Source organism: Mesoplodon bidens, assembly GCF_964165515.1.
Source record: "Mesoplodon bidens genome assembly, chromosome: 4".
Classification (NCBI taxonomy): Eukaryota; Metazoa; Chordata; class Mammalia; order Artiodactyla; family Ziphiidae; genus Mesoplodon; species Mesoplodon bidens.
The window spans coordinates 118,479,102-118,502,341 of record NC_138160.1 but is presented as its reverse complement, the minus strand read 5'-3'; the positions used below and the strand labels follow the sequence as shown (position 1 = coordinate 118,502,341).

Here is a 23,240-nt window from a genome sequence, read left to right as displayed (position 1 = left end):
TAGCTGGCTGAGAGCTCTCTGTCCATGGTGGGCTTCTCTCTGCCTCATGCCATTTTCTCCTCTTTCATGAAGTGACTCCATCTTCAGCTCTTTCCTCCTCTAGCTTCAAGGTGAGATTACCCTGTTAGACTTCTGGCTGACCCACGGCAAAGTTAGGATAGTGTGCTCTGAGTTAAAGCTGGCCTGGATTAGCTGGCCTTGGAGTGCCAGCCACCCAGAGGGGTTTTCTTTCTTGGGAAAGATGGTGCCCGCCTTGTGACTCTCAACTTCTCTTTGGACAGGCTGGACATCAACACCAATACCTATACATCTCAGGACCTCAAGAGTGCACTGGCAAAATTCAAGGAGGGGGCAGATATGGAGAGTTCAAAGGAAGACAAGGTTTGTGATGTTGTTTATAGTGAGTTCATATCATCCTGCAGAATGGCCTTGAAGGGAATCGCTGTCTCCTGAAGCTTTAGCAGTAAACATGGGATAATAATAACAATAATATTATAAAATAATTTAAAGAGCCAAGTAAGTTAATGCCAAATAAGTAACCCTTTACAGACTCTTAAAAAAAATGTTGGGAGCTTTTCTGTCATCGTTTATGTTAAGATCCAACTTCCCATTACATATCTGGAAAAATTGAAGCAGAAAGCAGAGAGAGCCATACTCTGCATTACCACAGACATCAGTGAGGGGAATAGAGATTAAAACCCAGATCTCTTCACTTATACTTGGATTAGACACAAATTTAAAGGACAGAGGACCTAGGCCAGGAAGGAAGGAGCCCAAGTCCTTTGAACATGTAGCAAACCTTTTCCAGACCTCAAATTCCTTAAATGTACAACAGATGGCTGAGGTTTCCTCCAGCTCTAAATTTGTTTATAAGCTAAGGGAATGAGAAGGAGAAAGAGGCAGAATTGCAGCCCTTCGGTTACGCCTCTAATGTCTGGGATGGCTCGTGGATCCCGACCTATCAGAATGAAGTCTTATTCTTAGATGGATCATGAGCTCATGTGATAACCAGAGAATGTTGCAAATCAGTTTTTACATTTCCACTTGAGTCCTGTCCTTGAAAGAACCTCCTCCAATGGCTGCCTTGCAGACCTTTCTAAGTTCTCCCTCCCCCTTCTCCTCTTCACAAGCCCCTTTGCTTTGTATTATATTTCTCTGCCCTCATGCCAGAATTCTGGCAGTATCTTGGAAAGGCAACACCAGGTTCTTGACAGCCTGTGTGTTAGTGGAGGAAGCTTTAGGTCCCTCAGATCCTTCAGAGCTAAGTATTTCTGAGACAGATGGACTTTGTGTGTGTGTGTATGTGTGTGTGCGTGTGCGTGCACATGTGTGTGTGTGTTGGAGAGGACCTCAGGAGGAGGTGTTAATATGCAGGCCAAGTCTCCAAGTCTTTACTCATCTTACCAAAGTCTCATCTCCCAACGTGGAGAGTGTATGTGGTATGAGAAGGTGAGTAGCAGGATGGCAGCAATTGTGGTAAAGGAAGGTGATGCATAAAATTATATCCCATTGCAGGTGTATTAACTGTGGTGGTGGAGAGGTGTGAGGAAAAGTAAATCCCCTACCTGCTGAAGGTGAGGCCAGCAGAGGAGAGCAGTGCATGCTTAGGTGCCTGGAGCAGAGATTGGTATTCCTGTGACCAGGGGTTGGGCTCATTACTACTCATTCTCTCACCATGAGCTCCACATGGAGCAGATGGGAACATAAAAGTTGGCCCCTGTTCCATGTTTTCTCTGTGGGTGGAAGACTCACTGCACCCCTGTTTCTTCTCTTTGCTCCCTTTAATGGCGTTCTTATCCCCTAATTCAATTAGTGTAGAAAAGTATGAATATTATGAAAATATTTTTTAAATGGAAAAGCAAGAGGTTATTTAAGTTTTCAGTTGCTGTTTTTTTTGCAATTAAAAATAATTCTTTCCCTGTGCAAGGGGAGATCCCAATAATGGTAGCCAAATACGACACCTCTGTACCAGCTGATTTGAGTCAGCTGCCACTTCTGACCTATGGCTGCCACACTGTTTCTTTACTTCTGTGGCACTTAGGTTCTTAGCTCCTTCACTGAGGTGCTGGGTCCTAGGTTCTTTTTCTCATTTTCATTTGTATCCTTCCTGGACTGACTCAGCTCCCTGCCAATGCATTGGGACTGGCAAATAAATTAACTTGAAGTATGTTGGGGAGTTTCTTACATGTCTCAAGCTCCTGGCTGCAGATACCATAATACTTTTTGTTTATCAATATTAAAACAAAATCTTTGCATGGTGACTTGCAAGTACAGGATGTGCTTTTACTATTTATAAAGACAATACTGTGAGATATTGTGTCGTATCTTAACCACTTGAGTGAATTTTTTTTACCTGATTTTTTGGGGGGAAGGGCATCAATTCCATTATATCCATTGGTAACTTATTAGATTTAAGTGAATCAGTCCTTCCCAGAATCCCTTGCTTTTTTGTGTGTGTGTGTGTGGTACGCGGGCCTCTCACTGTTGTGGCCTCTCCCATTGAGGAGCACAGGCTCTGGACGCGCAGGCTCAGCGGCCATGGCTCACGGGCCCAGCCGCTCCGTGGCATGTGGAATCTTCCTGGACCGGGGCACAAACCCGTGTCCCCTGCATTGGCAGGTGGACTCTCAACCACTGCGCCACTAGGGAAGCCCCCAGAATCCCTTGCTTTGTGGAAAATCTCTGTCTTACCCAACACATTTGGGCCGTTTTTGTTGAACCTGATCTCTTTATCCCCCTACTATCAAACAAATTGCTTGATGCTTTATGTTTTTATCATGTCAGCTGTTATTTACCTACATCCTATAAATTGCTCCATTAAAAAATATAGTCTTCTTTTTAAAAAATATTTATTTATTTTATTTATTTTTGGCTGCGTTGGGTCTTAGTTGTGGCATGTGGGATCTTCACTGCGGCATGTGGGATCTTTTGTTGTGGCGCACGGGCTCTTTGTTGTGGTACACGGGTTTCTCTCTTTCTAGTTGTGGCGTGTGGATTTTTTCTCTCCAGTTGAGGCGTGTGGGCTTAGTTGCCCCGTGGCATGTTGGATCTTAGTTCCCCAACCAGGGATCGAACCTGCGTCCTCTGCATCGGAAGGCAGATTCTTTACCACTGGAACACCAGGAAGTCCCCCAAATATGGCCTTCTTAAACTTTTGATTCTGGACAAGATAAAATAGACTCATTTCTCCCTATTCTTCCTGCTCAGGACAACTAAAAATCCTGGACATAATACTAAAAGCAAACATAAGAAGACTTTAAAGGTGAGAAGAAGAAGGTGGATTAGATAGGGACCTTGGAATTTCAGGGATGACATGGCAGTGAGTTCCTTGGCTTTCTTTTTGCCGTCTGTATATCCCAGAATGGGCACTGGAGAAGCCCATATCATGGAAATAGCAACAGGTACAGATAGAGAAAAGGCCCTAAGAAAGGCCTGCTCTTCGTAAGATAGAACTAGGAAAAGGGCAGCCTAATAGAACAAAAAACTTTTTGACAATACTTATTCTGCTTTAGCCAAAGACCTCCCTTAGTGCCAGTGGGAGTTGATTGGGGAACTTGTATTTCCACCTCCCATTTGGTGTAGTATAGCAAAGCTGTACTCTCTTTCCTCTACCAGAGTGGTGTCAGCAGAAGCTGAGTGGGGAGCCTGACCTTGCACCCCCTTTGGTGGCAATAGATGGTGTGAGGCAGTGCTCTTCTACCTCAGTCAAGGTGATGTCAGGGAGAGTTGAGCAGAGAGCCTGAATTTCTACTCTCTGCCTGGTGGTAGAAGACTATTCTCTGCTTCTCCCACTGCTGTGGTACCAGCAGAGACCAAGTATGGAGCCTGGTTTTCACCCTTCACATGCGTGTAGCAGGCTGCTTTTTCTGTTGGGGTGGTGTCAGCAGAGGCCAAGAAGGGAACCTGAATGTATGTCTCCTCCCTGGCAGCACCAAGGTAGTTTTTCACTTCTCTTAGCTTCAGCGATGCTAGAGGGCTGGTGAATGGAGAGTCTGTCCTTCTACCCTCCATCTGGTGGGAACAAGGCAGCGTAAGTCAGCATTCTGCTTTCTACTCTGGGGCGGTGTTAATGGGGATAAGTGAGGAGCCTGAACTTCTACCCTCAGATCAGCAGTGATGAGGCAGTGCTTCAGTTACCCTGACAAGGTGATGTCAGTATAGGCCAAGGAAGGGCTTCCATTCCCAATGCTGAGTGTCCAGCAGTGGCAGATGATGCTCTTCCTTCTCCTAACAAGAGAGTGGTGGTAGGGTTTTGGAGGGAAGGGAGATGGAGAAAGGAATTTTGCATATGAAGTTCTGGGAATGCTCCTTAGTAACCCACAAGAGAAACCGACCAGAATTAACACAACAGATTGGAGAATGGAGCTACAGTGTGGAATACTGCCCAGGTTTTTAGATTAGCTCTAGGTAGTACACACAGGAAGCAGACCAAAATAACACTGCAAATTCTGTGAAAACTAAATTGTCTTGGGGTCACAACTGTACAAGAACACCAGAACCAATATATTAAACCTAAACAGTGTGACTGCCTACTGAAAAAGAAGTTTCAGTAGAATTCAGAGTCATAACTTAATACTCAAAATGCCTAGTATACCAAAAGTCACTCATCATACCAAGAACCAGGAAAATCAAAACTTGAATTAGGAAAGACAATTAACCAATGCCAACAGTAAGATGACCTAGGAGTTGGTATTATCAAACAAGAATTTTAAAGCAGTTATCATAAAAATGCTTCAAGCAGTTATGTACACTCTTGAGACAAATGATAACCTCAGCAGAGAAATAGAAGACATAAGAAAGAGCATAGAATTTTGGAACTGAAAAATACAACTGAAAATTAGAAAAATAATCACTGGATAGGCTTAATAGTAGAATAGAGATGAGAAAGAAAAGAATCAGTGAACTTAGACATAAAAAGTCATCTAAGTAACAAAAAACAGATTGAAAAAAAAATGAACAGAGACTTAAGGACCTGTAGGACTATAACAGAAAATCTAAGATTTGTGTCACAGAGTCTCAGAAGGAGAGGAGAAAGAATATCGGGCTGAGAAAATAATCAAAGAAATAAAGATGGAAAACTCCCCCAATTGGTGAAAGATATAAACCCACAGATTCATGAAGCTGAGTGAATTCTAAATAGGATAAATTCAAAGAAATCAATGCCATAACACATCACAGTCAACCTTCTGAAAACTAAAGACAGAAAAAAAATCTGGGAAGCAGCAAGACAGAAACCACATACTGTCAATAGGGAATAATGATTGAATGACAGCATCTTTTTCATCTGAGATCACAGAGGCCAAAAATATGTGGCATATTTTTCAAGTGCTGAAAAAAACAAATTGTTCACTCAGAATTCTGTAGCCAATAAAAATCTCCTGCAGGAGTGTCAGGGATAAAATCAAGACACTCTCACAAAAAAGAAAATTAAAAGAATTTATCACCAGCAGACCTACCTAAAAGAATGACTGAAGAATATTTTTCAAAGAGAAAGGAAATAATAACAGAAGAAATCATGGACCATTGGGAAGAAAGAACAGTGAAGTGAATAAAAGTAAGGGAAACTGTAATAGACTATCCTTCTCTTGAAGTTTTAAAATTATGTTTGATAGTTGTAGCAAAAATTATGACATCATCTGTAATTCCGTGTATGTTTAATAATATATGTTCAACTGCCAGAGTTACCACTTTCTGTTTCTTTGCTGCGCTTTCAACTTTGTTGATCAGTTCTCTCTTTTGATTATCCATTTTTATGAAATGTTACATGGGTTTATCCTTGGGAGATGAGGAAGCCATATAACCACACACTTGACATCTGTGTGTGAACTGCATAATGGATGCACAGTGATAGTTCACTGTCAGATTTTGAAATAAATAATGTGATCAGCCACTGTTCATGATTGGCATTTATGTTATTTACATAGTGATTTATGGACCGAAGAGCTAGCAGCAAAGTTGGTACTTAATGCAATTAAAGTTAAATATATGATGGCAACTGAAGTTTGCATCATGTTGGGAGACTAGTATTATTTAAACTGTGGTTGAAAGTGGTGCATATCAGATCTGTACAAAGCAAGGACTGTCTATCTGAAAAAAGACTTGTATATATCTAGAACATATAAAGAACCCTCAAAACTCAACAGTAAAAACCAACAAACAATTTGAAAATGGGAAGAGGACATGAACAAACATTTCACCAAAGAGGATATGTAGATGGCAAATAAGCACATGAAAAAATGTTTAATATCATTAGATGTTAGAGATATGCAAATTAAATTCACCATGAAATATCACTATACATCTATTACTATTTAATGATAATACAATCTGTTAGATAGATAGTAATAGATAGCAGTATCTATTACTATTAAATGATAATACTAAATACTAGTGAGGATGTGGAGAAACTGGATCTTTCATACATTGTTGGTGGGAATATAAAATGGTTCAGCTACTCTGGAAAGTAGTTGGGCTCTTTCTTATAAAACCAAACATATGCTTATCATTATGACCCAGCAATTACACTCTTGGGCACTTATCCCAGACAAATAAGAACTTAAGTTTATTTTTTAAATTTTATTTTATTTTTGGCTGTGTTGGATCTTCATTGCTGTGTGAGGGCTTTCGCTAGTTGCGGCGAGCGGGGGCTACTCTTTATTGCGGTGCGCGGGCTTCTCACTGTTGTGGCTTCTCTTGTTGCAGAGCATGGGCTCTAGGCGCATGGGATTCAGTAGTTGTGGCATGCGGGCTCAGTAGTTGTGGCTCATGGGCTGTAGAGCGCAGGCTCAGTAGTTGTGGCGCACGGGCTTAGTTGCTCTGCGGCATGTAGGACCTTCCCAGGCCAGGGATCAAACCCATGTCCCCTGCATTGGCAGGCAGATTCTTAACCACTGCACCACCAGGGAAGCCCCCAAGTTTATTTTTTAAAAGACCTTTATACAGGGTTTCCCTGGTGGCGCAGTGGTTGAGGGTCCGCCTGCCGATGCAGGGGACACAGGTTCGTGCCCCGGTCCGGGAAGATCCCACATGCCGCGGAGCGGCTGTGCCCATGAGCCGTGGCCGCTGAGCCTGCGCGTCTGGAGCCTGTGCTCCGCAATGGGAGAGGCCACAACAGTGAGAGGCCCGCCTACTGCAAAAAAATAAACCAAAAAAACCAAAAAAACCTTTATACAAATGTTCATGCGGTTTTATTCATAATACTCCAAACCTGGAAACAAACATTCTTCAACAGGTGAATGTTTAAACAAACTGTACATCTATATAATGGAATACTACTCAGCATTAAAAAGAAACAAACCATTGATATTTACAGTAACTTGGATAGATCTCAAGTGCATTAAGTTTAGTAAAAGGGCCAATCTCAATAAATTACAGACTGTGTAACTGTCTGTATAGCTTTCACCAAATGCTAGAATTATAGATATGGAGAACAAATTAGTGGTTGCCAGGGCATAGGGACAGGAGGCAAGGGATGAGAGGATGAGGTGCAACTATAGAGGACTATGGTGGAGTTGTTTGATGGTGATAGAACAGTTCTGTAACTTGATTGTTCTGTTATGAATCTGTATATTAGATAAAATTATAGAGAATGATGCACACACATACATGCAAATGTGTACATGTAAAAGCTGGTGAAATCTGAATAAGGCTTGTGGTCTAGTTAATAGTATTGTACCTATGTCACTTTCTTGGTTTTGACATTGTGCTGTTATTGCATAAGATGTTACCATCGGAGGAAGCTGAATGAAGGTTATATAGTACTCTTGTGTATTATTTTTGTAATTTCCTTTGAGTTTATAATTACTGCAAAATTAAAAGTTTTGTTTTGTTAAAGGCCTTCCTGAGGGCATGCATCATTTTTGTTAGGCAGAGGTGACTAGTTTCTTATCCTGCTCACTTGTCTGTCATCCCACAGCTCTAGGCAGTGACTCAGCTTTCCTAGACCTCTTTGCCTGGCCTTTGGCAGCCACCCGGAGTCCTCTAGCTGGGTGTAAGGAGAGCATTTCACTGTTTAGCCTAAAGGAGAAGAATATGGCATCGCATAGATGAGATTGCTCTGCTAGGAACTTGGTGTTTTTTTTTTAAGAGAGACTGATTCATTTCTTTGGTTGGTGTTTCTATGGAGTCCTTGTAACTGGAGAGAAAACCCATAGGTAATAGATGAGCAATTTGGAGCTGACAGCTGCTCATCATCCTGCTTTTTATAAATATTCGGGCCTTTTAATTATTCTTGGAAGATAGAGACATAAGCCACTGTGACCTTTCAGACTCTCTTTATAAGCACTATCCTCTAAAATTGGGAAGAAAACAGAAAGTGTCACATGTATAAAATATCTAATTAAAGCCTCTTATTCACCTCCAACATAACTTCATTTTAAAATCTTTATATGTGTGTGGGGTGGGGAGGTACTGAGCGAAAATTGTTTGAGACGAGTATAGTACATGCAGTAATTTAGCTACTTCAAAAGTTGAACAAATTGTACACCTGTAGTTAGATTGACAGTAATGACAGAGATTTAATTTTCATCAGCAAATTGCTCCCACTCTGACAGCTCTTTACCCACAGTTTCCTCCATCCGGGTTTCCCTAAAATGTTGCTGGATGGGGCAGGGGCAAAGCAAAGATATTCTATGATTGTAGAAGAAAGAGAACCAAGGTGTGGATTATTTCACCTTAGACCTCAGCTTTCCCATGTGAGGTTAAGGGTTGGAGGGTGAGCTTGCATTGCTTCCTCTGACCTCAGTGATTACAAGAATACTTGACATTCTTCCGAACATTGGAAGGCATACTGAGATAGGTGAACCTTGGAAAATCTTGAGTGTGTTCTTGGGGCAGAGGGTTACATGGGTAGACTCTGAGGGCTCTCTATTCTCTGGGCATCTTGGAAAGTATCAGGACTTTTGATAGTACAGATTAAAGAAGATTGCCTCCTAGAGCAGCAGTTCTTTGAGGATGGGTATCCATGGTAGACCACAGGAGTCTTGGGGAGATGTCTTCAATCGAGGATTAACCATCTCTTTGCTACTCTCCTTAGGCAAGGCAGGCCAAAGTTAAACGGCTGTTCCGTCCCATTGAGGAGCTGAAGAAGGACTTTGAGGAGCTGAATGTTGTCATTGAGACTGACATGCAGATCATGGTACGACTGATCAACAAGTTCAATAGTTCCAACTCCAGCCTGGAAGAGAAGATTGCGGCACTCTTTGATCTTGAATATTATGTCCATCAGGTATTATATTTCATTGTCTGTCAGTCTGACTTTTAACTAACAGCTCCAAAAAATAACACCCACTGCCCAAGGCCCTACGAAAATATTGTCACCATCTTTCCTTCTCTCTCAGGGTGTTCAACATTTTTTTTTAATTAATTAATTAATTAATTTATTTATTTTTGGCTGTGTGGGGTCTTCGTTGCTGCACGCGGGCTTTGTTTAGTTGTGGTGAGCAGAGGCTACTCTTCGTTGCGGTGTGTGAGGGCTTCTCATTGCAGTGGCTTTTCTTGTTGTGGAACATGGGCTCTAGGTGCATGGGCTTCAGAAGTTGTGGCTCGCAGGCTCTAGAGCGCAGGCTCAGTAGTTGTGGCGCCCGGGCCTAGTTACTCTGCAGCATGTGGGATCTTTCCGGACCAGGGCTCGAACCCATGTTCCCTGCATTAGCAGGCAGATTCTTAACCACCGCGCCACCAGGGAAGCCCGGTATATAGCATTGTTAATCTAGGCCAATATCTGTTGTAGTAAGATATATTCTTACAGACCAGAGCCAAGCTCTTTTTCATTTGGAGTGTTACTTCATTTAATTTTTCAACACTGAGGATACAGCAGAGGTAAAATAGATGTGGTACTTGTTCCATGTAGCTTATAGTCTGGAAGTGAGAGTGATTAAATAATGAACAATTGAACAATGAAAAAATTAACAATTTAATAATGAGATAATTTAAGACTGTGATAAGGGCTCCAGAGGGTAATGTGTGAATATATAACAGGGGAACTTAGCCTAGTCAGGGACACTGGGGAAGGCTTCTCTGAAGTTGTGCCATTTAGGCTGAGCATTAAAGGATGATTAGGAGTTAACTAGGCAAAGAGGGGAGATTGGAGCTGGGGGTGGCAAACTATGGCCCACTTTTGTGAACAAAGTTTTATTGGAACACAGTCACATCTGTTTATGTGTTGTTTTATTGCTTTTGACTGTTTTACTGCTACAGTGGCAGAGTCAAGTGGTTGTGAGCCACATGGCTCACAAAGCCAAAAATGTTTACTTTCAGGCCCTTCAGGAAAAGTTTGCCCCATTGTATTAGAGCATTAGAGGCAGAGGAAACAGCATGTGCAAAAATTCTGAGTCAGAGAAGAATTTGGTGAGATTGAGGACCTGGAAAAGACTGGAGTGACTGGAGCACAGAGACCAGTGGGTGGGGTGGCATAGATAAAGTGGAAAGGTTAGGGAGTCAGAGAGGTGAGGTTTGGAAAATCATTCTCTTCATGATTTTATCCTTGATCCTAAGAACCACTGGGGAGTTTGAAGCAGGGAAATGACTGATCAGACTTGTGCCATAATTGTGATAGTTAATGTTTATTGAGCATTATCATATACTAGGCACATATTCAAGTGCCTTGTACACATTAATTCATTGACTTCCATACCTGCCTTTGGAGTACTACTGTTAATCCCATTTTATAACTGAGGCAAATAAAACACAGGTCACATTTGTGATTTCCCAAGGTCAGCCAGTTAGTGAGTGTAGAGCTGGGATTTGCAACAAGATCTGTCTGACCCTAAACTCTGTGCTCTAAACCTTTTGGCTACTCACAGGATACTGGTGCCATCTGAATGAAGCTCAGAGGAGAATAGGTGGATATAAGTGGAAGGAGCCAAGAGAGGTCATGCACTTATTGAATAAGTTAATTTATTGCACGCCTGTTAAGTTCCAGGCACTGTTCCAGTCACTTAAGATACATTTGTGAACAAAATTGGAGCTTACCTTCTAGAAGAGGCAGATAGACAACAAACATAACTAACAAGTAAATTATATATAATATGTTTGAAGGTGATAGATACTATTCAAAAATAAAAAGTAGAGCAGGATAAGGATTGGCAGTGTTGGGAAGGAAGATTTCAGACAGGAGCAACAGCAAGTACCGAATCCTAAAGGTGGGAGCATATCTAGTGTGTCTGGGGAACAATAATGTGGCGGGAGCTAAGAGAAGGAGGAGGGAAGTAGGTAAAACTTGGAGAGATAAGGGAAGGGAGATCACGGAGCGCCGTGGAAAAGAATGAAATTGGACAGACACTGTTTGGAGGATGTTGAGCAGAAGAAGCATTTGATCTGACTTACTTTTAAAGGATCCCTCTGGCTGTGTGTTGAGAATTAGTCTGTAGGCCGAGGGCATGGGTAGAAGCAGGAAAACCAGATAGGAGGCTATTGCAGTAATCCAGACTAGGGGCGATGGTGGCCTGGGAAAGCTGTGCAATCATAATCAAAGGCTTGTTTGAGATCTTCATCAAGACATAGATCTTCAGCATCCTCCCACGCACGACAGCGTCCTTGTTCTCTATAAACTAGGCCAAAAGACATTCTTTAGGATTTTGCCAGCCTTTGTGTTGAGAGAGGATGAGTGTGTACTGTATCTGCAGGAATTATGGGGTGGCCTCTTCATCTCTCTCTGCTCATAACTCTTTCTCAGGCCTCAAATAGCAGGTCTGTGATCCTTTTAGAGAAGAAAATGGACCTGGGTTCTCTTTCCTCTTTCCAGTCTTTCTCTCCAGGGTAAAAAACAAAAATTCCAACAGCTTTTCCGTTATAGATATTTAAAGGATTAAGGATCCTAGGGGTTATTGGCCAACTCAGTCCTGCTCTGATGTTGACAGCTTTTACTCTTTCTCATCTTAACATACTTGGATGGATCTTTAGGTATCAGGCTTCAGGCTCTTTAGTTGCAGCATAAAAGGCCAAATGACCTTTTATAAGAGCTTATCTTACCTAGGGGGAGTGAGTACACAGGAGGCTAGCAGGGCCCTAACAAATTTTATTTCCCTTGCAGGTTCTTTGGTCACCCTGCAGTGTCATCTCTAGGCTGATAACCCATTCTGCTTTCATGGGTCACTGGGTAGGATTAACAGTTTCTTGGACATCACCAAACTTAGCCTGTGGTCAGTCCAGGAACCAGTCCCTGCATGGAGACCAAACTTGATCTTTTGGCAGAAGAGTCATAAGTGTTTTGGGTGATTGGTCTTTTGAGTAGAAATATGGATAAGGTGGTTTGGGCTGGTATGTCGGGCTTCCTGCAGCAGTGTCCTGATTTCACCAGGGGATTAAAGAAGACATAGCTCGGCCTTAAGTTCCAGTTGCGATGGGGAATTAGGGTGATGTAGTACTAGCTTTGAGGAAGATAGAACTCTTCTTGCCAGGAACTTACTTAGTCCATTTCTATTCTAGACTTACTGATTGGCAGTTTTGAGGAGCTATGGGCTTCAAGGACCCAAAGTGGATCTGCCCAAGGATTCCTCACAGCCATGTTTGAATTATTCAACGAGATTTGTGAAAAGCAAAACTGTGTGTGTGGAAACAGTGTGTGAGTTGTTTATGAGGAACAGCCACTGTCTGCCCCATCCACCCTGGGGTGGTGTATTTGCCTTCCCTCATGTGACTCCTCAGTTATTTACCATCATTTCTCTCGTTCTTTATTCTCTTGGTTCTCTCATCGTCTTGTCAGTTTTCTGGTTCCCTTTTTCCCTCCTGAGTGTTGGCACAGTTCCCTACTGCCTCCTTCCTTATGTGCTCCCTGCTTCTACCTTGAGCTCCTTTCCACCTGTCCCACCCAATCCTGAGGGCAGCCTGGGAAAAGTTCTGGCCCCAGACCCAGGCTCTGGTCATGCCTTCTCCTGTGTGATACTGGGCGGGGTCCAGATTTTGGAGCTTGGGTATGCAGTAGGCAGAGTGACTCTTTTCTTCCTAGTTTCCAGTGAAATAACAAATGAGAAAACATCTTGAAAAGGCTGAAAATGTCAGCATTTATAATACCCTGGATTATCTTTGTAGTAATGAAGATAAACTGAATCTAGAATAGAACCTCTGTGACTCTGGGCTGTGTTGCTTTGCTCTGCTAGGGACTCATACCAGCCTTGATAGGTAGCCATCTCAGGCATGAAATTATAGGACTCTGAGCCAGAGTTTTATATCTAGAAAACTTGGAGGAAGGAAGATCAAAGGAGAGGTAGTGAATTCTTAGATTTTAAAATCAAAGTATGTGAGGAAGGAAGACTCAGTAAGTATTATTTATTTATTATTTATGGTTTTGGCCGCGTTGGGTCTTAGTTGCAGCATGCGGTATCTTTTGTTGCGGTGCGTGGGCTTCTCTCTAGTTGTGGTGCGTGGGCTCAGTAGTTGCAGTGCACACGGGCTTAGTTGCCCCGCGGCATGTGGGATCTTAGTTCCCCAACCAGGAATCAAACCTGTGTCCCCTGCATTGGAAGGCGGATTCTTAACCACTGGACTACCAGGGAAGTCCCGTATTATTTGTGCTTATGTCAGCAAAGCACCCAGCTCTGAGTCTTCCTAGTTAGCTGGGCTATGGCCCAGTAAATCATTCCTCTTCATAGGACATATTAGGGCAGACAAATGCCAACCCTGGCTTGGGGACCTTATGACAGAGCAGACTCCATGCTTACTTCATGGCCCTGGATTGGCCATCTCTTCAGGTTTGTGGTACAAGCGACCCATTCATTTTGTTGACACACATACACCAGATTGCCTTTTTTACTCACAGTGGAGTTTATTTCAGTAACATCTTTTTCTGATCACATTTATTCATTGGTTTAATGATGATTTATTGAACACTTAACTATATGCTTACACTGTTGTAATCACTGGGCGTATACCAGTGGACAGAAAGACAAAAACCCCTGCTCTTGTGGTTGAGTATAAGAATGATCTTCTAAGTGGTAAAAATGGGCTAGGCTTCTCCAAAAACATAGGAAGAGTCAAATACAGCCCTTCAAACTGGATTTCTCTGTTAGAGCCATCTTCCAGTTTGGAAAGATACAGTCAGGTAGGAAAGGGCTCAGTGGTGTCTGGAGGAAAAAGATGGATAGTAGTCACATTGTTGTTGGGCTCTAGTTTCCTGAGTTTTCCTGATGATTTGTAGAGTGGGATCAGCATGTAGACAAGAGACAGCTTTTATAGCAACAGAGATATTTTCAAGGGAGACTGTAGCTACTAAACTGCATGGGGAAAACAGGATCCAGTGACCTTTCTGAGGAAGTTGAGTCTTCTTGTTCCAGGATACCAATAAAGCTTGGGGAATGAGATTCCCTATAGAATAAAAGAGACAGAGTCTGGACTTGGGGCTTTGGACCTTAAGTATAGCCTAGACCAGTGTTGTCCGAAGGAACTTTATGGGATGGTAGAAATGTTCTGCACTGTCCAATAATAGCCACTAGTGAGTAGCACAGACCTAGGCTAAAGCTTTTGAGAGAGAGACTTTTGTGCAGATTTATCATGAGTGTCCTCAGATTCAGTCAACCTTAGACTATAAAGTGAGGAAGAGGGAAGAGAAGCGTACTATTGTTATTCTTCTCCTAGCACTTTTCCTCCCTGCAACAGAGTTCCTATTACAGTCCCTGATTTCTAATTAAAAATCAGCTTTTTAAAAAGTGTCTGCTGCCTCCACTGCCCCCATTGAGGCTGGACACCAATAGGAAGCATAGTGCCATTTACTACTGCTGATGACACCAGATCTTTGTGTTAACAGCTTGTATATTATGAGTAAGCTTGTGACTCATTACGGTATTAGAATTTTCCAGGACGTTTTGGCATAAGCAATTGCTAGGTACCATTTCTGCCAGTTCCCACGCAGGTGCTCATAAATCATGTTGGGTGAATTAGGAATTCTCAAATTTAAGATTATTTTAAAATTTAGTTTGTTTTTACAAACCCTTTCCTAAGTAGAAAGGCCACCGACACTTTTTACTTGATTTTTTAGTTTGTTCTTCAATAGTCACCAAAAGAAAGGCTCTTCTTTCCTTGATGTCTGTACTGTACTAAGCAGTGCCTCTGTTGCAGATGGATAATGCACAGGACCTGCTTTCCTTCGGTGGCCTTCAAGTGGTGATCAATGGGCTGAACAGCACAGAACCCCTGCTGAAGGAGTATGCTGCGTTTGTGCTGGGTGCTGCGTTTTCCAGGTGAGCAGCATGGATGGACATCCCATTGGCCAGGATCCTTTGGAACCTTCAGGTGAAGTCTAGCTTTACTCTTGGCCTGACTGGCCTGGAAGAAGGTTACATTTGAACTCATGCACATCTCTATCCACAGTTTAGTGTAATCCCATTGAAACTAGAGTAAGAATTTGATTCTGCCCTTATTCCAAGTAGATAAGAATTTTCACCCATGTTGTCAGCATCTGTGACTCTTGATTCCCCCTCATCTTATATGTATGGACTTTTTTTTTTTTTTTTTTTTTTGGCTGTGTTGGGTCTTCGTTGCTGTGCGTGGGCTTTCTCTAGTTGCAGCTAGCGGGGGCTACTCTTTGTTGCAGTGAGCAGGCTTCTCATTGTGGTGGCTTCTCTGGTTGTGGAGCACAGGCTCTAGGCGCGTGGGCTTCAGTAGTTGCGGCATGCAGGCTCAGTAGTTGTGGCTCACGGGCTCTAGAGCACAGGCTCAGTAGTTGTGGTGCACAGGCTTAGTTGCTCCGTGGCATGTGGGATCTTCCCGGACCAGGGATCGAACCCATGTGCCCTGCATTGGCAGGCGGATTCTCAACCACTGCGCCACCAGCGAAACCCTGTTTGGACATTTAATAACATATTTTAGGTCACATTCTCTGTTTTATTTAAAGCTAGTTGAAGTTAGACCAACCACAGGTAGTTGAGAGGAAGGGGAATGAACTCCAAGAGCTGATCCTTTTGTCAGTAAAGCTACTCTGGTGATGAATAAATGATGAACCTGACCAAGGAGGGCCTTTTGGGGGGAAATGTGTCTTCCCCTAGTTGCCTGGAACCAATCAACATGCAGTCAGATTATCACACTCTCTGGATTGGGAGTTGTTTAAATTTCAGTTAGCCTGGCTTATGCTAGAAGACTGATCAGGCAAGAGAAATGAGCATCTCTAAGGAGTGGATGCAGAAAGAGATTTGAACACCTCATCATTATACTCATCCTAAAAAAGTCAAGATGTCTTCAAGCTGTAGTTGGTCCGTTGGAACTATAGTTCCTTCTGTTTTTGAAAATCTGTTCTAGGACCATTTGTTCCTCTACAACAGGAACCAGTATTCTGATTCTTGCTTTAAGGGCACGTGTGGTTCCTATTAAGTGTTGCCTCGCTTGCATGCAGGGATTGTGGTGATGTAGGAAAAAGGCTATTCTGAACATTTTTACCATTAGAATCTTTTTTTAAAATTAATTTTTATTGGAATATAGTTACTTTACAATGTTGTATTAGTTTCTACTGTACAGCAAAATGAATCAGCTATACATATATATATTCCCTCTTTTTTGGATTTCCTTCCTATTTAGGTCACCACAGAGCATTGAGTAGAGTTCCCTGTGCTATACAGTAGGTTCTCATTAGTTATCTATTTTATACATAGTATCAGTAGTGTATATATGTCAATCTCAATCTCCCAATTCCTCTCACCCCCCCTTTTCCCTTTGTTATCCATATATTTGTTCTCTACGACTGTGTCTCTGTTTCTGCTTTGCAAATAAGATCATCTATACCATTTTTCTAGATTCCACATATATACATTAATATACAATATTTGTTTTTCTCTTTCTGACTTACTTCACTCTGTATGACAGTCTCTAGGTCCATCCACATCTGCAAATGACCCAATTTTGTTCCTTTTTATGGCTGAGTAATATTCCATTGTATATATGTACCACACCTACTTTATCCATTCCGCTGTTGATGGACAGGAATCTTTGTTTTGAAAAGATTTCCTTTGCCTTTTATCTCTGCTTATCTTTATTTAATCACAGTATCTGTCTGATGCCCTCTCATTCTCAAAGACTTAAGCATCTTTTCTTAGTAAATTGAAGGGCAGAGCTAGGAAGGCTGGAAGAATTGTTCCATGGGGAGAGGTTGAGGGCACTGCAGGCCTTTGTTTCCCTTATTGCTTACCTGCCTCATCTTCAACCCCTGGTTGTCCTGTGGACTCCAGGGCATATCTCCCTTGCTCTGATTTACCAGAGCCAGGCAGGGGTATCACTGCCTGTGCACCTACTGGAAAGGTGAAGAATATGTGAATTTGTCGATGGTAGCTGTGATTTCAGCCCCGGAAAAGTTAAGGTCCTTATCTTCATAAGGCTTTAGAGGCTTGCGAACTTACTGAGGCTCACTTTTTGTTTCTCATGCCATAAAATAATTGATTCAAACGTTATTAACCTCTCCCCCAGACCCTTTTGGGTAATCTTTTCTGTAATCCCAAATACTTTCTTTCTACTTTGAATGTGAACAAATGATTCTATGTATACTTTGCCATTGCTTCCGGAAACACATTTCATGGGGGAAACATCTTGATGTCACATCTTAGTTAAGGGGGACTAAGTGACTTGAGAAGCATGCTTTGGGCCTGCTTAGCAAGCCATAACTCATCTGGGGTCTGTGCCAATATGTGGTGTTATTAAGACTTTTTCATGATTGTATTAGTGTAAGACCATGTTAACATTTATGTGGCATCACTAAAATTTAAATAGAGATAAATATAAAATATTGCAATTTAGTGTTTTGGTGGCAAGAAAGCTGCTGTATTCAAAAATGGTCTAGTCAGGATTTCGATGGCTCACTGGAGGGCAGTTACAGTGACAGCATGGTATAGTGCCAGAGCTTCTGGAAGCCAACAGCAGGCTCCTGAACATCACGAAAATGTCAGTGTTTTATGCAAAGAGGAACTTGATGCAAGCTAAAAATATTTCTATGCAGAGAGGCAGGTTTCAGTGGTCTAGTCTGATATTCATTATTTATTCTTGATGTCCTAAGTATTGGTTCCGCAGCTCCCTACCTGCCCTCAGCATGCAGGTGTGCACACACATAGCATGCATGTATGCATATGTGCACGTACAAAATGATTGTGTGAGTTTGTTCTTTGTCAAGAGGGCATTCAAGGGGTAGTGAGCACATTGGAATCATGGAGTCTCACGGTTTGGGGATCTTGTTTAGAAGTCATTCCTTCCAGTTTTCTGCTGATGAGCAGGAATATTGTTCAGTCAGTCCAGATGTTTGACTGTTTGGGAGAACTAGGTAGACCACTGTACCTAGAGTCAGAAAATCTAGGTTCAAGTCCAGTCTCTATCATTTCCTGGTTGTTTGCCTATGGGCAAGGGATTTTCACCTTTCTAAGCCTCACCTTTTTCATTTGTTAGCTAGAAGCAATAATAGGTTTCCTCTGCATTTCATAAGACTGAATGAACATGAAAGAACATAATATACAATAAGTCCTGTGAAAATGCTTATAAAGTACCTGTCAGTGATGTGGGGTATATCATCATGTTCATCGTGTGTCCTTTTTACTCTGAGTTTTCACTATAAGGCACTTCTTTTTCTTTTGTTTTTACAGTGCAGACCTTTGTCTTCCTCATTTTCTCTTCTATTAAGAGCTTGCATTCTACCACATGTATCTCTTGGTGTTAACCTTGCTGCTTCATGAGGCTATTTATTTGCCTACCTGAGTTAATTGCTTCATCAGGCCTCCACATACATTCTGTGGATGGAGAGATCTCTTCCGTGGTGTTCAATGTGAAGCAGTTAATCCAAGATCAAGAAGAAGGAGTTGACATAAGTGTAATTGATGTGGCCACTCAGTGTTACGTGGCCACTGAAAGTTTGTTCCCTTTTTTTTTTTTTTTTTTTTTGTGGTACGCGGGCCTCTCACTGTTGTGGCCTCTCCCGTTGCGGAGCACAGGCTCCGGATGTGCAGGCTCATAGGCCATGGTTCACGGGCCCAGCCACTCCACGGCATGTGGGATCTTCCCGGACCAGGGCACGAACCCGTGTCCCCTGCATCGGCAGGCGGACTCTCAACCACTGCGCCACCAGGGAAGCCCCTGTTCCCTTTTTAAAATATTATTCACACTCATTATGGGTCACACACACATTCATTTTCTGCTGCCCATGTTTTTGTTGCCCATGTGCAAGGCAGGTCAGGCGCTTGCATAAGAAGATATGTAAAGATAGGGAGGTAGGAGTCTGATGCCTTTGGCATCTTCATCTTTCCTTTCTCCTCCCCTCCTCCCCTCCTCCCCTCCTTCCCTCCTTCCCTCCTTCCCTTTCTCCTTTCTCCTTTCTTCAAGTCAGATACTTTCAGTGGTCTTTCTGTGACCTGATTTCATCTCATGATGGCACGTGCCTGTGTTTGTCTACAGTCTGGCCTATGAGAAGTCTCTGGAATCCCGGGCAAGTTATTTGTGTTTCTGTGTTTGGGAAGACTCAGAAAGGCCTTGTGAATTTCAGAAGTCATGCAGCCTTCTGTAAACTCGTTTTGGTTTCACTTCTCAGCTAACTGGCTGCTTCCTTTTGTTTTCCACTATCTCCCTATCTGTAGCCTTTACCTTTTAACTGTCAGGAGTTAAATTATCAAGAAACTGGTATGCTTATCCCAGGGATCACTGGCTTTTGCTGTTCTCATGACCCTCCCTCAGTCACTTTTGGTGTTCTCTGTCCATCTTTAATAACTCACATTCTTATATGCATATGTATGAATTATTATGCAATTACATAGGCTTGTAAATGCTCACTGTATGCAGTCCTTTTGTTTGAACTGTCTGTAGTTTGCAGTGTGTCGTGAACCTATGCCTAGTACAGAAAGGGAGGTACATGTGCAGTCAGTCATAGTGTGATTATGGCCTCTTATGATGAATCCCTGGAACAGGATTACATTCTACCCTGTCTTCAACATCTTCATTGGAACCTCCTTAGGAAATATTGAGTTACATACATCTCTTTATAAAATGAATGTTTATCCCACTGCTGACCTTCACACTGTCACCCCATGCTTCGTTGGTTCTCTAGTTTTCTCCGTTGTACTCTTCCCATTGATATTTTACTAATTAATTTTAACCATTTGGCCAGTGTCAAATCATTGTGTCCTGTTTCCATCGGTTGGCCTCCAATTTCCAGATTTCTTTCCTGCCATCCCAGTGAATTTCAGGGCTCATCTGTATCTTCTCTGTCTTTCCTGACAGCTTTTGTGAGTTTGCTGGGGATCAGCATTCTTAATTCCATTGACCTTTACCTTTACTGCTGTCATCCAGTAGATATCTCGAAACTTGTTTCCGTTTTTTCCCCAACATTTCATGTTCTCTGCCCACCTCCATCATGTCTTCACATTTTCATCTCTCCTCTTAAATGTGGTTTTTATCCTTGTTGTGATCTCCAACCTCTGCATGCCCTCCTGTTCTCCCCTTTGCCGTCAGTGTTCCTCACTCTCTTGCCACTCTCTAGAAGGCTCCTTCCTCTTAGCCCACAGATGTTCTCATTTACTTATCCACTGACCCCTGCCAGCCTTCCCTTCCAAACTTCTTGGAAGAGTAGACAAAAAGGGATCCAAATAAGTGCACATGAGATACCATCCCTGAAATTTTTCAGTAGTATTTTTGCATTACTGACATCTCCATAACGTTTAACAATTTCGACCACTGCTTTCCTTTGGAAACTTTACTTCTTGGCTGCCATGTGATTGTAGTCCCTTGGTCTTGGATGTCTGTAATTAATTACTCCCTCCCCTTTTCTTTTTATGGCAACATCATCTTCTATCTCCTAATTATGGCAACATCATCTTCTGTCTCCTAATCATCATCTTCTATCTCCTAATTCACCAAGATTATTATGGCCTTGTCCTTATTGTCTCTTCATTTTCTTCACCAATGGTCCTACCTATTCCCATGGTTTCAAATTCTACCTCATGTGGATGACTCCAATGTCTAAGTCCAGTCTTCCTCCTCAGGTCCTTTCCTCCATTTCTACCAGACTGTGTCATTGCACCTCAAACTCAGGGAGAAGAAAGTGGGATTCATTTTGCCTGTCTCATAAACTAGGTTTTTCTTCCACTTTCTCTTTTTATCTATTCTTGGCCATATGATTGTCTTTGTTACCAAAACTTGAAACTTTGGAGTGATATTTGAGCCTTCTTTCTCTCTATTTAGTTGTTTACTTGGTCACTGAGTCCTATGGATTTTTATTTTCATGATTGTTGTCTACTAAACAGAGATTTCCCTTTTATAAATCTATTTTAAGGAACCTTGATATTGTGAGGGCAGCAACACATTTAGGGAGGGGACTCTCTCTCCCAATGCTAGGAAATGAGCCCTGAATAGTCTAAACCAAGCATGGTAATGCCATTTTCTGTGGATGTAGATTGATTTAGAGATAAGCATGTGACCCAGTTCTGACCAATGAGACATAAAGAGATGTTTGCTGGGAAAGCTTCTGGGAAAGATTTTGTTCTCTTATAAAAAGAAAGATAGTAAAGAGACCTTGTCCACTTCTTTCTGCCTTGATTACAGTTGTTGGAGCTACAGCTGGCTTAGACCAGTGAGATGAGATGCACAAGGCAACATGTTGAGGAGGATAAAAGAGGGGAAGGACAGGAAACTAGCTCCTTTATGAATAGTTTAGCTACTATACCGGTTTTGGAACCATCTATTTCCATACTTTTGTTGTGAGAGATAGTCTTTTTTAAAAAAAACAGAAAACAAAAAACAACGTTAGTCATTATTCTGTTACTTGTTTCTGAACATATTCATATTAATAAATTTCAAAAATGTCTCTCACATCTTTAAAATTCCTTTTAAATACCCTTGCTTCTAAGGAGTATTGGGAGGGAGACGCAAGAGGGAGGAGATATGGGGATCTATGTATATGTATAGCTGATTCACTTTGTTATAAAGCAGAAGCTAACACACCATTGTAAAGCAATTACTCCAGTAAAGATGTTAAAAAAAAAAAACACCTAAATACCCTTGCTTCTTCTTAGCACTTATCTCAATTTGCAACTAAATATTTGTTTGATTACCTGTTACCTCTTGATAACCCCTGTTAGACAGTACAAGGGGGATAGGATTCATTTTCTATCTTAATCTTGCTGTCTCCCCAGTATATAGCACAGGACCTAGCATTGAGTGCTAGGAAATGATAATGAAACAATGAAAGAATAAAGTGATACCTAGGAAATGAAGTGTTTTTCAGATAGCATATGAGGGCTGAGTGGAGAATGCTGTCTTTATTAATGACGTAATAGTGGATGATTCAGATACCTCACCTTGACCCTTTAAAAATCTAAGGCCATGGAAACAGCACTCCCCACTCCTACCCCCAACCCGGTCCCGCAGCTGAAGGCCCAGAAAATAGAAGATTAGAGATTGGGATGAGGTCAGATGTTGGAAATGCCAGAATTTGAATAAAAGATCAAGTGCAACTCCTAGGACTAGTTCTGACCTCTTGACTCCATGACCTAATTTTTCACACTCCTCTAGTGACAGGGAGGTGCTCAAACCATTTTGTGTCTCATAAATTAATTAGCATATTAACCAGGTTGGCCTGGGCAGTTGGGTAGCCTTATAGCTTTTAAAGCTGCATTCAAAGTCTGGTTTCTTTTTTCAAATGGCAATTAATGACAAATGGAAAATGAGATCTAAGCCTGACCAGCTACCCTGAGTATTGAAGAAACCAAGGCTTCATTCTGAGGAGGGAAGCACCACTTTGCTTAATGAACTTGTCCCTTCTGCATTTCTTTTGAATCTATCTCTGTAATGTTCCCCTGCCTCCTCCAGATTCTGTATGTGGCTGCTTTCAGATTTTTTCATTATTTACTACCTCCTCTTTAATTTCTTCCCTGCATAACTCCAGCCCACAAAGTTCTTTCCTTTCAACTTTATTAGCATTTGTTGTCTGGACTCCTAAACTATCTCTTTTATACATCTAATTCTCTATGTATGCCAGTTCTTTCCTCTGTTTTCCCAATAAAATAGTTTCTTGAGAGTGGAAGCTAGTACCTGGGTCTGTGGTACCCAGAACACCTTATAGAGGGTAAGTTTCATGTAGCTGCTTAGGGCATTTCACGGTACAAACTAAATGGTCCAGCACAAAAGCTGAAATCACCAAAAATCAGTGGGAGGAATGAAGCCAGGAAGAGCAGGGAAGCTCTTAATTTTTTGTTTTGTTTTATTTGTCCTCCAGTGAGTGTGTATTACATTTGTAATTAAAATTTAAACAATAAGTAACAAAGCAAAACAGAATTGGAAGACTTCTGTATCTA

The 23,240-nt window shown here is 41.9% G+C and overlaps 1 protein-coding gene across 4 annotated transcripts in view; it reads left to right on the top strand.

Moving 5' to 3' along the window:
- SIL1 (SIL1 nucleotide exchange factor) overlaps positions 1-23,240 on the top strand; it is a 303,875-nt gene that overhangs the window by 224,358 nt on the left and 56,277 nt on the right. For all 4 annotated transcript variants that reach the window (XM_081230896.1, XM_081230897.1, XM_081230899.1 and 1 more), the window contains 3 exons: positions 282-381; positions 9,035-9,226; positions 15,052-15,173. In XM_081230896.1, the coding sequence (XP_081087022.1) occupies positions 282-381; positions 9,035-9,226; positions 15,052-15,173 (414 nt within the window). The remainder of the gene's footprint in view (positions 1-281; positions 382-9,034; positions 9,227-15,051; positions 15,174-23,240) is intronic.